Source organism: Apostichopus japonicus, chromosome 15 (genome assembly GCF_037975245.1).
Source record: "Apostichopus japonicus isolate 1M-3 chromosome 15, ASM3797524v1, whole genome shotgun sequence".
Taxonomy (NCBI): Eukaryota; Metazoa; Echinodermata; class Holothuroidea; order Aspidochirotida; family Stichopodidae; genus Apostichopus; species Apostichopus japonicus.
The window spans coordinates 3,499,065-3,517,947 of NC_092575.1; the positions used below are offsets into that span (position 1 = coordinate 3,499,065).

At 38.3% G+C, this 18,883-nt stretch overlaps 1 protein-coding gene across 1 annotated transcript; it reads left to right on the plus strand.

Moving 5' to 3' along the window:
- Positions 1–794: 794 nt before the first annotated feature.
- On the plus strand, positions 795–15,860 carry LOC139981074 (cyclic nucleotide-gated channel alpha-3-like). Its single transcript, XM_071993233.1, has 12 exons — positions 795–2,924; positions 3,897–3,955; positions 4,886–4,947; positions 6,104–6,192; positions 7,710–7,812; positions 8,510–8,664; positions 9,633–9,719; positions 9,892–9,988; positions 11,141–11,289; positions 12,802–13,000; positions 13,383–13,490; positions 14,019–15,860. The coding sequence occupies exons 1-12, from the start codon at positions 1,978–1,980 to the stop codon at positions 14,103–14,105; spliced, it is 2,142 nt and encodes a 713-aa protein (XP_071849334.1). The 5' UTR covers positions 795–1,977; the 3' UTR covers positions 14,106–15,860.
- Positions 15,861–18,883: the final 3,023 nt, after the last annotated feature.

Here is an 18,883-nt window from a genome sequence, read left to right on the forward strand (position 1 = left end):
AGACTTTCACTCCTGGTCGAAACAATTCCCCCTTTCTTTAAACCAGAGATACTATAAGGAAAAAAGTATTTTGTAAATGTACCTAGGTAAGTGCGCACGTATGTGTGTACGTATGTGTATATTAATGCGTGTATGTATATGAACTTGTACTTACTAAAATGAAACAAGGAAGGAAGTACATGAGATATGTTTCTCAATTATGGCTTCCCTTAACAGATTATTTTAGTGCAAAATAAGCTATAATCTTTCAAAAAGTATTTCCCGTGGGTCAAGATTTAGATGACCTCTCATAAATCTTCGATGAGTGTGCAATTATAAGAAACAATAAATGCACAGACTCACATAGGCCAAATAACTTGGGTGTGACAAGCTTATTACATCTTACCACCGGAGTGACCATCGGAGTGACCGTTATAATTGTGACGTCACTGCAGCCTTTTTTGTGTGTGGCGGATATTGATTTAGCAGCATACCCGTGTACCCTTCCCTTCCATCACCTGAATCAACAAAACCTGATTCTAGTTACTCTGTGATGAATGACTATAGCTGGGTATTTAATCCATGACCCACTCCCACCCCCCCCCCCCCCTCCAATAGGAGTTTAACTATATCAACATTGAATAGCAGATTTTATTATGACAGATATAAACAGATGCGAATCGCACGCTGATTATATAGGCAATAACACACTATATACTATAACATACCATTACTGTCTATACCCGACCAACAACTTATACATATAAATATATAGATATTAATAGCCTATACATTCTTAGTCGGTGCCGTTAAAAGCGTTAGTATAGTAACGAGGAAGTCTAACCAAATATTGCATTCCGTTTCAACAGCTCAATTATAATTTGGGATCAATCTTGAAATCTGAATATCAGCGTGGCTTCCATATTTGTTTTTTTTACCACAGTCAACGTCAAAATTCACTGTGTATACGCATATAGGATGACAGAGGGATAGCTATATAGTGTTATAAACAGGAAGGATGGTTTCTTTTTTTGGTTTTGATTTCAGGTTACCGTTTGGCCTTCCTGCTGTCGTCATTCGCCAAGTGATGTGAAGTGATGTGGATAGCTCGTTCAACTTAGTTAATAGCTCTGAGGTGATCAAAGTCATCTTAAATAGTTGCCGCGAGATACACGAATGTGATATAATGTGTCTTTGGGTATAGTGTTGTGTATATTACAGCTTCCAAGCTACCACATTCGGATGTTTGAATGGTAAAGTGTGCATGGATACCAATATCGATACTGGGCAGCCTTCGGGGAAACTGTTATCGTCGTAGTCACTTTACCAGATAACCAAACGGGGAAAGGGACTTATTTGTTTTGTTTTTGGAGTTACATAGTTTCTCGATTTTCGACGGATTTCATATTTAATATATAACCAAAAACTGCAGACGTTTTAGAGTCTGCAGTAATAATCGGTGCTTGGCGGAATGAAACTGTAAGTTCAAATCACCAAATGAAACTTTCGATTGGACAGACTACAGTATTGTGTGCAGAAGGTGTGCAGTTTATTTTACACACTGGTACAGGGATTATATCGGCAGAAGTGGTTTCGTTCGTCTTTCGCTTAACTTGCTATGCTCTTTATTTTTTCGAACGGTTGCAAATATGAGCTATACTCAAAGCTCTTTATTTTCTCACCAAGTTGTTTGTGATTTATAATTCATCCCTTTCGTGTGTTAAACTACGTACGTATCCAAATCTGTATACTAGATAGTTTGAGGCAAATTACAATATCTCAATATATAATATTACAAAAACAAAATAACAAAAACTGATATGATCGTTCTGACGTCATCTTTGTGTCACATTTTGACTGTACTACAGATTTTCTTATTTAAATCAAACCCAACTTCAAATCGTTTTCTTGAAGGTTTTTGATTTCTACCGGTGACAACAACCAACAAATAATCATAAAAATAATAATAATAAAAAATCATTTCCAAAAAAAAAAAAAATGTCAGCCAAGACGCAGGAAGATATTGACCCAAACAAGCATAAGAAATCAGCTTGGGCTGTCGCTCGTGCTATCACCAAGTTTCAAAATGGACATAAAAAAAATTACCAATTGCATCGTGATCGCCGAGGTAGTCAATGGGTGTCTGGCAACCCCGATTCTTTCATCGCAAAGTACACCACACAACGCCGACGTTCGTCAGACACCGTCAAATACGACGAGATAGATATGACCACACTGAATGACCACTACGACAAAGATGGCCAAAATGTGACCGGATTAACAAGGTTCGAATTGGTCTGCGAACGATTGGTCGTGAATCCAGACGGTGCTTTCATCTTCTGGTGGTTGGTACCTGTGATCATCGCCATTACTTACAACGCTTGGTTTTCGATCGCTAGGTCTGCGTGGCCAGACCTAGACGAAGCTTACCGGCGTCTCTGGTTGGCGGCAGACTTAGTCTGTGACCTCGTGTATGTAGCAGACATCTTAGTGCAAGTTCGAACCGCTTACATGAAACATGGTCTCTTGGTACATAACGGTAGACTAATTGCCAAGCACTATATTAACAGTAGAGAATTCGTCATGGATTTGCTGTCGACTATACCCATTGATTTTTGTTACGCTATCATAAAGAGACCGTATTTGCCTTATTTACGATTAACGCGACTTATCAAATTTTATCGAGCTCGTCAATTCGCATTCAAAGTAGAGGCTGCATCATCTCGTCCCAATGTTTGGCGGATCTTGCACTTCCTCCACTTTCTGTTTTTAATCAACCATATCGTGGCAGCGATTTACTTCAGTTTTTCTACCGCCGAGATGGTGGATCACCCGTCCGATATGGCAACCAACGACAGCTTTCAGCAATATCTAGAGGTATTTTATTGGTCTACCATTACACTGACGACCATTGGGGATGTCGATTGGCCTGAAACAACACCACAGTAAGTGTAAGAGTTGTAGTATATATATATATATATATATATATATATATATATATATATATATATATATATTTATATATATATATATATATATATATTTATATATATATATATCTATATATATATATATTATAAATATATATGTTCCATGTTTCTCGTTAAAATAATCTCTTAATGCAGCCATAATTGATGAACATATCCAATGTATTTCCTTGTTTTCACCTATGTAAGTATATGTTCACTCGTATATACATAAATAAATATACATACATACATACATACATACATACATACATACATACATACATACATACATACATACATACATACATACATACATACATACATACATACATACATACATACATACACGCATACATACATACACACATACATACATACATACATACATACATACATACACACGTACATGCGTAATGGCAGACACGCTTTGATACTACTATCACATTTAGACAGGTGAATCGAAAGGTGTACTGATAAATCAATGGAAAACAGCAAGGTTCATATAACTAGTTTAAGAAACTTTAATTTTGGACCAAATTTATCATTGTTATGTGCCATACATTTAAAGCACCGTACCTGTCACTTATCCACTTCAAGTTGTTTTTACTGTAACGATATTTCCAGAAACACGTTTCCGTTATTATCATCTGCGTCAGCAATATACACTCTACAAAAGGAAGCCATTTCGATTATAAATAAATAGTTACTCTGACGGTGCTCACAGACAGGAAAAGGTAGTGTACAGCACATTAATGTGTAACATGAATGTGTGGTACAAGGTAAACAGTCGAACATTCTTCAACATCGTTCCAATTTTAAGCAGCAGTTTGCATTTATATACACCCCTCCATTTTACCAAAATGTCTCAAGGGGAGGGGAGGGGGGTGTCGGGAGGGGGAGGGGTCCCTCCTCTTATTTTGACTATCCATATTTCTTTTCGATTTGAAGGTACATAATTCAAATCCTTGGCTTCCTGTTAGGAATATTCGGCTTCGCAACAGTCGTAGGTAAGTCCCATCTATGGTCTTTTTTTTTGTCCTTCGCATTTTATCCAAATAAATGGTCATGTGATATGTGATTTACGTGAGTTAACTTGAGTTGACTTGATTTTAACGTATCGTGAGCTGACGTGAACTCACGTGACCTGAAAGGACTTGAACTCACGTGACATGGCTAACATTAAGTTACAGGTTGCGGATTGACGTGAAGTTTAACAGAAGAGAAGTGAAGTGATGTGATGTGATATGATTTGATGTGATGTGATATGATGTGATGTGATATGATGTGATGTGATATGATGTGATGTGATGTGATATGATGTGATGTGATGTGATGTGATGTGAGTGAAGTGAAGTGAAGTGAATTGATGTGAAGTGACGTGGCTTGACGTGAAATGAAGTGGCTTGCCGTGACATATAGATCAAGTGAAGAAAGACTTTAGCGGCTTGTTAGATGTGTCTATTGGAAGCTGATGTCAAACACTGTCTCGAAATGAGAGAGCTGATATGCTAATGATGGTATCCTTCTTTTCAAGTACTAGCTTAATGTGGGTGCGTTTCGTTTCTGTTTCTGTTCTGCTATTTTGTCCAATTGCTTGCTTTTTTTATGTTCCATTGTCAGTCCGTCCAAAGGACGATTGGTCATGACACTGGGTAAAGCTTGTCGTGACATGAAGTAGTATAACGTGAACTGACTTGCTGTGACACGATGTGGCAAAGCGTTGCGTGACGTTTTTACATGAGATATGTCACTAAGTTACAAGATATAACGCGACGTGACAATGCACTGGTTTCCAAGCAAAAGTATGTGTAACCGCCAACGAACTACTTTGGTTCATCCCTATACCACCAACGTATAACACGTGTACTGTAGGATTTATTCTTAAAATTGTAATTCTTTCTCTTCTACACTATATATGTGTATTTTCTTTCAAATAGGCCAAGTTGGAGTCGTGATTAATCAACGAAACGCCAAAAGGATGGAATATGAAGGGCAGGTGGTAAGTATTACCATATTAATACAACCGGCTGGCGGGGCAAGCCAGGTAATGTTTCATACCCGGCGAAACAACATGAGTGTAAAATATAAAATATCCGCATGTTACAATGACTGACATGACAAATTAATAATGCATGTATGTTTATTCAGTTTCTGTTCTTCACCTCAATTTAAGAAGCCAACGACATTGCGATCTTCAATTAAAGATTGGTGACGATGTTGTATGTACCGCACTTTCCATGTAGTGAGAAAGGCGGATTTAACATGAGGCTATGCGTAAAATATACGTCAAGTCATATACATATACTAGTTGTGCGAAACTCTCGCAATGAAAAGGGTTTGTGTGTCTGTGTGTGTGAAGTTATCAGCAGAAAAATTTTGCGTCGCAATCGATATCATTAGAAGTAACACAAGCATCTGGAATGTTATATGTTCTTCTTGTTAGTTATGTAACTTAGCTGCCTTAAAATACCAAATGAAAATGTGTGAATCCACATTCTTAACTTTCAACTCAACATCACGGTGTTGTGTTTCAAATGAGTTTATCCGAGAGGACGCCGGTGTATGGACTAATTGGGTTTCCAGCTGGTTAGTAGAAACTGAGATAAGACATCAGATGTCAAGCGTTCTTATATTAAGTTGATTTCTTTCGATCAATGTTACAGCGCGTATTATGTTAAAATCTCCCCCGTTGTCCAGTCTAACGCTATGAGGATGATGATAATGATGATGATGATGATGATGATGATGATGATGATGATGATGATGATGATGATGATGATGATGATGATGATGATGATGATGATGATGATGATGATGATGATGATGATGATGATGATGATGATGATGATGATCACTGCTGAAAGATATACATGCTTGTCTTCAAATTATGTAACTACTGCATGTATTGAGGTTATACAGATCTATTTAATGTGAGATAAACGAACATAAATTGTCACACACAGACGCGCGCACCCACACACACACACAGAAGCAGTTCAATGAATTTGTTAAATCGGCCAAACAGCTGTTACATATATTTCAACAATAAAGTATAACAAAATGACCCATGAATAAAAAAAAAAATCAAGGATCCCCGTTAGGCAAATATCTTAGGAATTCATTTCCATCATCCATTTTGTTGATATCTTTAACAGGACAACGCTAAGAAGTATATGAGAGAACACGAGGTTCCTAAGGGATTACAGCAGTCAATACTAGGCTGGTACCAGTACTCATGGGCGAGGTAAATTATTGAAGATGTGACTGTATGGGCATGCGTGTAAATAATGACACATGAATAACAGGGGAACGTAAGCCACGCTAAAATTTGCTAGATGTTTTCAAAAGCACTTTCCTGGCGGTTTGTTGACGTTGAGAGGCTCGTCAGAATTGACAATGTAATGTCCCAGTGTGGATATTTACCTTTAGAGTGGTATGGTAAGTTGCAACTGGCTGATATGTGGGAGTGTGGGTGACCATTAATCGATTTACTAGCATATTTTGGGGCAATACTGATATACCAGTAACCCCTAAGCTTACCATAGGCTACTTCTGGAGTGGCGCGGCTTCGCTATAGGTTGTTGTTGTTGTTATTATTATTACGTATACATGATGTTAATGAATATGTCCACCAACAAAAATCTCCATATATGTGCATGATACACGATGTCCTATTTCAATTCTGTCAGTATCCAGTATAACATACTCGTCTTCCCCACCCCCACCCACCCACCCCACTCCATCCCATCCACCCACCCAATCAATAATATTGAAAAGTGAAGTAAAGGACAGTTCCTTGCAGATTCAGTTGGTTTTCATCGATCCCATCGTTCATCCACCCATCCCCCATACTGTCCCATTCTCTTACCCCTCCCTTCCCCTCCCTTCCCTTCCCCTCCCTTCCCCTCCCTTCCACTCCCTTCCCTTCCCCTCCCTTCCACTCCCTTCCCCTCCCTTCCCCTCCCTCCCTTCCCCTCCCTTCCCTTCCCCTCCATTCCCCTCCCTTCCCCTCCCTTCCACTCCCTTCCCCTCCCTTCCCTTCCCCTCCCTTCCACTCCCTTCCCCTCCCTTCCCCTCCCTTCCCCTCCCTTCCACTCCCTTCCACTCCCCTCCCTTCCCCTCCCTTCCACTCCCTTCCCTTCCATTCCCTTCCCCTCCATTCCCCTCCCTTCCCCTCCCTTCCCCTCCCTTCCCGTCCCCTCCCTTCCCCTCCCTTCCCCTCCCTTCCCCTCCCTTCCCCTCCCTTCCACTCCCTTCCCCTCCCCTCCCTTCCCCTCCCTTCCACTCCCTTCCCTTCCACTCCCTTCCCCTCCCTCCCCCTCCCTTCCCTTCACCTCCCTTCCACTCCCTTCCCTTCCGTCCCCTCCCTCCCTCCCACTCCCTCCCCTTCACCTCCTTTCCCCTCCCTTCCACTCCCTTCCCCTCCCTTCCACTCCCTTCCCTTCCCCTCCCTTCCCCTCCCTCCCCCTCCCTTCCCTTCACCTCCCTTCCACTCCCTTCCCTCCCTTCCTTCCTTCCTTCCTTCCCCTCCCTCCCTCCCCCTCCCTTCCCTTCACCTCCCTTCCACTCCCTTCCACTCCCTTCCACTCCCTTCCACTCCCTTCCCTTCCACTCCCTTCCACTCCCTCCCTCCCCCTCCCTTCCCTTCCCCTCATCATTTCCATTTCATGTCTCTTCGTTTCTCTCACTCTCTTCCACTCTTTTACGCCAACAGAACTGTGGATTAATTATTTATTAACAAGTTTTCTATTCTTTTCACAGAGGCAAATCTGTCAGGAAGCAAGATGTTGATAGCTTTGAAATGTTGCCGACCAAATTGCGAACCGAGTTGGCGATCCACGTGAATCTGAAAACATTAAAGAAGGTAAAATTGCCGTGAGAAATACATTCGCATGTAAAGATAATAGGAATGTTAACAGGAAACCAACTGTTAAACTAACTGAGCAGTGAATTTCCTCACTGTGTACAAATATCCAATAGGTCGATTCGGCAAAGTGCAGTGAGAGTGGAGACACCCAAAATGATCAAGGGGCCTCCACCTCTGCAAGACATTTACAATAAGGGCGGCAGGGCAAGCGCATTTTGTCCCATACGGCTTCAGATGGTGTTAACGCGGTACCATGTGCTTAGTGTACAAAAACTAATAATCAAAAGAAAAAGAAAAAAATAATAATTGTAATGATGATGAGAAAAAAACAGCTGCAACAAATAAAAAGGTTTTCAAAGGTATGATCTTTCTCGGAACTATGCAAAGTTCTTTGTGTCAATGTACGCGATGAAATATGTAGAGAGATATATATATACATTGTGAGCTTCACCAGCAGTGGCGTGCGCAAAGGAGGGGCGTGGTCTATCCAATCTCCCTGCTTCCCCCGGATCGGAAGCACACATCCTAAAATAATTGTTCGATTCGTCGTTTACAGCAATATTTTACTGGTTAATGTTTCAAGTCATATAGTTATAGTATTATATTTAAAAAAAAAAACTATTCATATCCCACCACTGTCACTATACCACCATCACCGCACCCTCCGTTTCATGCCTCTTTCATTATTTCAAAGGTATCGTTTTTTCATGAGTGTGAGCCCGAGTTCCTCCATGATCTCGTGCTACGTATGCAACTTGTAGTAACAACGCCGGGAGAGCTCGTCTGTAGGAAGGGAGAGATTGCGAGGGAGATGTTTATCATATCAGACGGTCTTCTGGAGGTTCTGGGGTGAGAAATACTTCGTCTGTTCTGACATGTCATTTTTAGTCACCGCTTGGTGGTGTAAACATCACGTGCTCCTCATCTTTAAAGTGGTTAATAGCGATGTTAATAGCACGCACCCCCCCCCCTCACCCTCGCCTACAGTTCCTTACTCACAACATATTCATGGTTAGGGTCGTAGTTAACTTTATGATATTATTTAGGTATTCAGATAAAAAACTTTTTTCTTATTTTTTTCGGTGGCCAGCGACCAAGTTTCTTACTGAGGATAATGGTAAATTAATGCGTCGATGGCATATCTGAGGTTAGTTTATTTGATAGAAGAGGGAAAGGAGAGAGGTAAAGAGTGGGTGGTGGGCGACTGAGTAGCTTGGTTTAAGTAATCTAGGCCCTCAAGTTGTGCAACCATATTAGCCATATTTTACCACATGATACATCAAAGACCTATACGCATCATAATGTTCTGTGTTGACGCTTAGGCAAATGTGGTTGCCAAAAGTGTGATTCAAGTTACTTACTTATACGCATGCTCAATTTCTTAACACCCCCCCCCCCCCGGTTCCGTACCTGATCATTCAGATAAAATGAAAGTTACAGTGTTGAGCTATAGCTTTGACACATGTATACAACATGTCAAGTACATAGGGGGGGGGGGTGGATTAATAGGTTGGTTTTCTGGGTGACGTGATGGGGGTTGGTGATGAGTTGAACGATGAGGTAGGTGGGAAGGGGTGTGTGTTCTGTGTGATCATGGTATATGAGGGTGTTTTATTTAGGAGATTAAGGTGTTTAATGGGTTGGGTGATGGGTTCACTGAAACAAATATGGGTACCTGAATCAATCTTCAGCTATTTAAAGCAAATAACAGTTTAAATATCCGAATGGTGACCAAATGAGCCATTGCCTCTTCGAATTGAAGAACCCATTAACAACGCATTTGCGAACAACAATAGCTTATTTGTTTTCGTTTTTAGAGATGATGACACAGTGGTCCGTACACTACAGGCCGGGGACTTCTTCGGTGAGGTTGGACTACTAATGATGGAAAGCGGCTCAAACAGGTAAATGAGCAACATATGATTATATTTCAGTCGAGCAAAGCGGGCTTAAGTAACAAAATTTTCCCTCTTTTTTGGGGGGCAATTAAAAGATGTTAAAATGAGCACAAGCAAATATTACGGTATTTAAGTGAATACTCATATGTGTGTTTGTTTGTTTTTTTTTTCATAACAGGAGAACAGCTGATGTGCGTTCCCTTGGTTACTCGGATCTCTTCGTTGTGACGAAAGAAGATACCCTGGCTCTACTAGATGATTATCCGAAGGCGGAGGTTTGAAATTAGAAGTGATATTAGAAACATATATATATATATAGGCTATATATATATATATATATATATTTAAGCTATATATATATAGGCTATATATAGGCTTTATATAGGCTCTATATATAGGTTATATATAGGCTATATTTAGGCTCTCTATATAGGTTATATATAGGCTATATATATAAATATAGGCTATATATAGGCAATATATACAAAGGCAATATATTTATATAAATATATAAATATATATCTATATATATATGTATATATATATATATATATATATATATATATATATATATAAACATGTCTGTTGGCGTGTGTTGGAAAGTAAGATATATCCAAAAGAGAAAAAGGAAAAAAATGATACTTTCATTTCCAACTTTATTGCTTAAAACGTTAAATCAGTAACAAAATATTTCGAGCGTTATCACAGCTCTTCTTGATCAGTTGCAGGAATGGGATGGAAAAATTACCTTATTAGGATTAAACTTAGCATGGATACTCATAAAAAGAAAGATCTCTGTTGAGCCCATTGTTATGTGTATTGTGGCGTATAATGGTTTTCAATTCCGGTTGCTTCTTCCCTGTGCAGTTAATTTGAAGAAGCCATAGAGAATAACAAATTTCAGGGTCACATAGACTGTGGTTAGGAATATTAAAGTGTTCAGCAACAGGGAAACCTGCGGGTTGTTCTTTCGGATGTTTAGTTTGTGATTATTGAACCGAAGCCTAAACTTAGTGAACTCGTTTGTTTTCCTTTTTCTCTTTGTCTCTTAAGACACATTCTCACGGTTACAATTTCATAATCACACAAAGAAAAACACAGATTCTTGGAAGATATCCAACTTTCAATATCATGAAATATACTATCTGTTATGTACTGTAAAGCAAGGCTCATCGCAACAGTCGTTGGTTGTGTTTTCTGCTATTGTATTTGTGTTCTGTTTTTCTTTGTGTTAGTCCAGCCACTTTTATTGATGAAACCTTCGACGTATTGAAATACAACCTGCACTTCTCATATATTACTGAAACACATCAGTCCTTAACTTTTTCTATGAAAAAATGTACTTCTTTCTTCAAAAAAGCTCAGTCGACAGGATCTGAATTTAACTGTCCATCTATTAGCTCCATTTCTTATTTTTTTTTCTTCAGAAAGCATTAAAAGGTCGGGCAAATGTGTATATACTTCAAGACAGATTCAGACATGATGCAAACTGGAATCCCTCCGAGAAAGACAAAACAAAGAATGAATCCGCCAAGAGATACAAGGATCGGATGCGAAGATCGTTGATAGTACGCAGGTAAGTTAATTGTTTTGTTTTCTAACAATAAAAACATGGTATTTAGGACACTATGTTCATTCTTGATGTGTAATATATAGTCCTGAAAATTAGGGGGGGGGGGGGGGTGGGGTGGGGGTTGGGGAGGAATATTTGAGTTAGAGAGCATTTTTTTTTTGCATCCATCTTTGTTTCACGAAAGTCCCGTTTAAAAGGGTAATCGAGTTGTAAACTGCACTGTTAAATAAACAGTTAGTTTTCAGTATGATTTATCAAATGAATTTTTGGCCTGTCTTCATGCAATGTACCAAATTATGTTATGTTTTTAACATTTTATTCAACTTTTGAACTTGAAAAGCATAGAATAACAGACATAACTCTAAAACGTACAGTCCGATGGCATTTCTTTTTATAGATTTAAAAAAAAAATCAATAACGGCGTATAGATTAAGACATGGATCATCGAATACACTGTGATCACAGTAAGCTTAAATTGTAAGGGTGTATATAACCAATAGACTGTGCATTTCCAAGAACAATAGACTCCTATACTTCCTTTGCACATTTTCTTTCCCAAACAAAATATATATGGAGATATCTTATTGATATCTATAGATATATAGATATCTATATGTTTCAAAAGGTTAATATCTTCACAACCAGAATATTGTCGGGGAACTATTCTCAGTTCGCCATATAGGAAGTTATTAAAGTTTTCGAATGTTAGTACTAATCTATGACTTGCTAAAAATGCTAAACACTTTGGAACTTTTTTTCTCTCGAATATTTCAATACGAAAAGGTTTGTTCTGACAAGCTAGTAGAACATCTACGTCACGTGGATATATAAACGTAAACGAAGGTTAACAGTATGAGTGTGTATATATTAGGGTGTCCGCATATAAAGCGGGAGGCCCGGGTGGAAGTTTTTTTTACTGTTCTGGATTTTCCAACTCACTACGATTTCAATTATATATTTATATATATATATATATATATATATATATATATATATATATATATATATATATATATATATATATATATATATATATATATATATATATTTATATATATATATATTTCGAGATCCGGCTTTAGGAATCACAAATGATTTCGAGTTGGTTAGCATCATGTTTGATCTCTAGAGTAAGGCAAAATATGTCACCAAAAACAGAACTACTATTGCTCGATACAGGTGACAAACGCCTACAGTGGAATTACGACCTTCCTTACCGGTTTCGAACCTCTGGACATACAATCAGCGTCCATAGCCAAGTGGTTAGGGTGTCCGCGTACAGAGCGGAAGGCCCGTGGTTCGAATCCCTTTGGAGGCTGAAAGTTTTTTCACTGTTCTTGATTTTCCAACTCATTACGATTTTCATTTATATATATATATATATATATATATATATATATATATATATATATATATATGCGTGTGTGTGTGTTCCCGTGTCTGTTGCTGACTGGTTAGTAAAACGATGTTAGAGATTTTTTAAACAATGTCCTTTTTTCTCCTTATTTCTTCCAGTCCTTCTACTTACAACATAGAAAAGAGGGCGACATATTCATTTGCCACAACTAGCTTTCGTAGAAAATGGCTAGACAGTCACGACAGTAAAGCAACGTCCCGGCCAGCTGCCGACACACGCATGCGCACAGATTTGATTGATGACGACATTGCTCGGGATCTGATGACGTCAATTGAAGGCATCGTTAGTGAAAAATTGGTAAGTATTTTATTAAGCGATATAACTTATTGCCTTACCAAAGAGACACATGGGGAAATTCTTCTTATTAATATTATCTTTTTTTTCGTCCTGAATTCAGCAAAGCTGAAAACTCTTTTAGGACATTTTCCATGAAATTAAAACTAATTCTAGCTGTAGTCTATCTTTCAAGGAACATGAATTTTAAGGGGGAAAAATATCTCGTTATGAAATTTTCAACCTAAAATATTCTAGATAAAGTTACGACCACCCCCCCCCCCAAACCCGGAGCAAATATTAAAATGAGATAATAATTCAATTTGAACTGACAGTTGTGTCACTTTGCATTTCTTGGACCGTATTTCTCCTATATGTGTCATTTTCATTGTATTATATATTGCAGAGCAAGATGACACGGGATTATAAGAGACTAGAAACAAGATCTAAAGCTTTGGAGGATGAGCTGGACAGGAAAACAAAAGAGTTAGAAGAATTACAGCAAAAGTATAAGGTAACCTATATCTCACACCAACAGCAAACTCGACATGAAGTATGAACCCTGGATTAGTACTTTAGCATACATGCGAAAATTTTCAGATCTTGGGGGTAATGGGGTGTAAATTCTACTCCCAACCCCCCTCCCCAACCGTCCCCCGCTGCACAAACATTAAAAGTTGTAATTAGCACAACCTATTTATAGCCTAGAAATATGCTTCAGAAAAGCACCATTTCAACTCTAAAATTGTTGCTGTCCTCTGGAGATCCCCGAGCCCCCCCCCTCCCTCCCGGGCAGTACTTCTTCTCTGTTTAAAATCATGGATCCCCATCTGGTTTATGTGTATATATATATAATATTATATGCTTTCATAAGTCATTATATCATGGCTTATAAGACGGCATAATAAGTTGGCACGAACGGCTCGCCATAGTAGAGGTTGTGTATAGAGATATTGAGATAATCGTTTCGGTAACTAACTTGCCCGGTTCTACTTGTGTGTGTTTCAATTTTGATTATGTTCTCGTCTCTTCACTTTTCCAGAGATTATCCACTCCCTACGGTAGTGAGGGAATCACATTCAAGCTGGGGGATAGTGATGGCGAAGAGAGGCGACCACAACAAGATTAGCCCACTTAAGGGCGCCGTCACCGGGTTGTGGTGCCCCCCCCACCCCTCCACCGTCTATCTCAATCCCGTAGGGTCCCTGCATCTGCTTCACTCAAAGGAAGAAAAGGCTTCAAAATTATAACGATATATCAATTACTTCTTGTTCCTTTATTGAGGCATATTGTTTCAATTTCAGGAAGCTGTCTTAGATATTAAGAAATGAAAGTTCCCAGCGGGGTAACTCTCTAAGTGGAAAAAGCAATTGTCCTTGTTGCGAAAATCTGCCAAGTAGGGCGTATCTCTCGACATTTACCTCTAACATTTATAGCAATTGAAAATTGATTTAGTTATAAACATTTTGTGGCACAGACGGTACTTTTCCATGAAAGCTTTGACAAACTTATAAAGCGCATTTTCAAAAATCAAATAGTTTCAACTTTTTATTTCCTTATATAGGTCAATGCGACATATGATTTTTTTTTTGTAAATTTTAATCCACTTTCTTGATGTATTAAATATTTAAATGTTTCTTCATTTCTCTCCACTATGCAACTGGTTGAAGGACCAAAGTTTAAAAAAAAAAATATGACTTTCACCTTGTGCGATTATTTTAGACATCTTTATTCTTCTCTAATAAAGTTTCATAATACTTTTGTATATATTCTTTTTGGAAGGAGAAGTAACATTAATTGGTGAGTCATGCATGTTGTAAGGTATACCATATATACTGTTACAGAAATGTACAACGTATGTCAGAATAAATACAAATGAATAGTTGCTTGATCCTTGGAACATACTTGCTTTATAGAAACACGGGTATTGCGCAGAAGTATTATTAACTCACTCCATGTATGTACTGTAGAATGGATAACCATTATCTTCTTCAATAATAATGTGTGCGTGCAATTATATGATACACAGAGAGGTAAATGCATATGCATTTTCTATGTATATATATATATATTTATATATATATATATATATATATATATATATATATATATATATATATATATATATATATATATATATATATATATATATATATATATATATATATATATATATATATATATATATATATATATATATATATAGAAAATGCGACCAAGATATCGAAATGCCATTTTCTGATATCACAAATTGAATTGGAGATATCTGAAATATTTAGAGATATCTGAAATTTAATTCGAGATATCTGAAATGAATTGCAGATATCTCGAATTAAATTGAAGATATCTGTAATTATTGAATATATGTTAATAAGTGTTATTATTTTAAAATGTTCCATACGCAGGGCGCTCTCTTTGAGAAGTCTTTGTCTGTTCCTGAATACCGCCCTCTCCCTCGAGCAAACATCGATAGTTGTGGTATGATACCTTCATTGCTAGAAACCATATATAGCCAGAGGAACCATGACGTGACCCACAAATAATAATCATAACAGTTGTATACATATCACTAACGGTGTACGTGGAAGCCATGCAGCCTACAGAAACTTGTGCACAATACCGGTTATGTGTAACTATCATGCTGAGCTTCACACATAACCGTGTTTAACTTTGTGTAATAATTGGCCAAACCAGACGATACCTCATCTTTAAGTTAAGAGAGAGAAATTTTTGATTGCTTGTAAACGTACATATGTACACTTATGAAGTCGCAACATGTCACGTGTTCGAAAACGACTGTTGATGTGCAGTTTCTAGTATATTCTCTTATGTCAAAAGAATGTTCAAACTTGACTGCCTAATAAATACATACGACTTCACATGACATTGTGTATGGAGTTTTGTCTATCGTATTGTGGGTGAGAATAACAAAGATATGTTTTCACTGTGAAATGCGCCCTCTACTTCCGGTTTTTTAATACCATAACGAGAACGAGTTATTGATGAACGAGATAATATTATTATGCTATCCGGTAATATGAAATGTCACATGATAGGAGCGGGAAGTAAAGGAGAGCAGGACCCTGTGAGGGGGAAGGGGGGTGGGGTAAGGTGGAACTCGTTTTTACCCTCATTTATATATACATTTAAAAAGAACTTTCTCCTCCCTCGTTTCATGACACGATTTGGATATAACCATTTATCATGTATATAGGCTATATGATATATGAATATATAGATGATATTTTACCGCCTTAATGTATGCTTACACTTAATGTATTAATTTCTGAAGACATTTAGCTTTTATTCACAGATGCCGCAAACGAGAGGAATGAATAAATTGTCATACACCATAATCATTTTATATATAGTATATAATTATATGTTGACCGGTATACCAGAATAGTTGAATATAACTTACGTCATACATCAGATGAACACTGACGAATAAACATATACATTTGCAAGATATATATATCTTATAGACAAGGGCAGTTCATGTCGCGTATGTGCCAGGGTGGGACAGGGGTCGAGAGCAGTATATCAGTGATGGTGACGATGAGGTGGGCTTTGTCGAAATTTCTCGGTGTATATCATAAACTAATTTATGGTTTTTATGGTTACTATTTTATAGCTAATGCCAAAACCACAGGAACTTAACATGTTAACTTCTCACAAACACTGAGATCTGTTAGTTAAATCAGGGAGCTGCTGTAATATTCTTGGAAAAAACGTGAGCTATTTATTTTTTTATTTCTGTACGTTAAAGTGATCTTACTTTGGAAGAGAATTTGATGCATGTAGGGAAATGTTATGAATATTCAACAGCGGTGGGTTTCTTGGAAGAGGGGCCCCTGGAGACAGAAATCGGTAGATACACAAAAACACTAGCGGAACATAGCTGTTTATATAAAAACATCTGTTAAATTTAAAGCCCACATCACACTATTCCACTGATCACGAACCCGACGCAACTCGATTGTCGTTATGTAGAATATCATGGCTATAGTCGGACCATGGAGTAAGAAGAGATGGTCGGACGGCGGTGTGCTTGAGGTTTAATACTACTACGACTTAGCGTGGTTTGGCCAGTTTTAATTTTCTTCGGCTTCAGTCGGGAAACCTGAGCATGTAGCGTTTTCCCGAGTGACAGTCGTGCAGGTTGCGAAGGTGGGGTGGTGGGGTTGGGGTGGGAGGGGGCGGGTCACTCGTAGATATAATAGTCTTCACGATTACAGCGTTTCTAAGTTAGGGACGATCGTGTTGAGTCGGGTCGGCTTCAAACGTATAGTGTGTGTGTATATGGAATGCACGCAGGCGATACGTACCACAGCTTTTGTTTTGCATTTTGTTACTAGTTTCGAACGATGTTATCTTTACGTCTTAGTTTTGGGCGACACTGCAGAAGAGGGTCCCCGGGTTCCCATGGATCTTTCCCGGCATCCGACTCTGCTGATGGTGAAGGCCACATCACGATGTTTTGTAATCTGTTGATTGATGATTGGTTGAATACTATTCCCGGCATCCGACTCTGCTGATGGTGAAGGCCACATCACGATGTTTTGTAATCTGTTACAATTAGATAACTGTTGATTGATGATTGGTTGAATACTATTCCCGGCATCTGACTCTGCTGGTGGTGAAGGCCACATCACGATGTTTTGTAATCTGTTACAATTAGATAACTGTTGATTGATGATTGGTTGAATACTATTCCCGGCATCTGACTCTGCTGATGGTGAAGGCCACATCACGATGTTTTGTAATCTGTTACAATTAGATAACTGTTGATTGATGATTGGTTGAATACTATTCCCGGCATCTGACTCTGCTGATGGTGAAGGCCACATCACGATGTTTTGTATTCTGTTACAATTAGATAACTGTTGATTGATGATTGGTTGAATACTATATACAAATCATTCCTTACGCAACGTTGAACTGTGATACGACCGTGTTCTGCATGACAGAAATTTGAAATCTTAAGTGAATGGCCTCATCATAACAATTGTATTGAAACTGGGATCATTCGTTTTCTTTGGAAAGTAACATATAATATAATATTTGCCTTTTATATAGCGTTTTATACCAGCGCTAGGTCTCAAAGCGCTTTACAGACGTTATATTACCCCTGATCAATGATAACATGTCCAAGAGACAATCCCTCCAGTCGGCTGCAGTTATATACTGCGCTCAATGACAAGTTACCTCACAGGTACCCATCTAACCCCTGGGTGGAGAGAGGCGAGTGGTATAAAGCATCTTGCCCAAGGACACAACGTAATGGACTATAGGCAGGAATCGAACCACCAATTCTTGGATCACGAGTCCGACGCCTTAGACAATTGGCCACTTTATATCAAATTTGCCGGTTTTTTATTAGGTCACCTTGGCTTTTTAAGTACAATAACATCAATGCAATCATTAAATTGCAAAGTAAATTTCATTTTAAGAATTTATAATCGACGACCAGATTATTATCAAATATGGAGTAACCAAGGTGACATGTTGACCAGCAGTATCCCCACCCCTCTCCCCCAACCCCTCCAAAAAAAAATCAGACTTTCTTCCAAAAGGCTTAACACACGAAAAGAAAACGGAAGCTTTTACTACACAAAATTTATAAATGATATGGCACTATACTATTTTTAATCTAAACCCTCTTACTATAAAAAAAAAAAAACAACTTCCGAACGGGATACCCCTTCCCCTAGAATCCTCACTAGGACGGACATCATGCACTGACATTGGTGTAACGTCCCTCCCTCCCTCCCATCCCAGCTCCCCTCTCAAATTAAATAAAACCCCTTAGTCTACACGTATCTGTGAATGATCAACTTGTGTATATCGTACAACATTAGGTCGGCATGATGTCACATACATCGAGTTTAATAAATCTGGAGAAAC

Coding starts and splice junctions, on each gene's coding strand:
- LOC139981074 (XM_071993233.1), top strand. CDS start 1,978: ATGTCAGCCAAGACGCAGGAAGATATTGACCCAAACAAGCATAAGAAA. Junction 8,665..9,632: donor GGTCTTCTGGAGGTTCTGGG/GTGAGAAATACT, acceptor TTTCGTTTTTAG/AGATGATGACACAGTGGTCC. Junction 11,290..12,801: donor AGATCGTTGATAGTACGCAG/GTAAGTTAATTG, acceptor TATTTCTTCCAG/TCCTTCTACTTACAACATAG.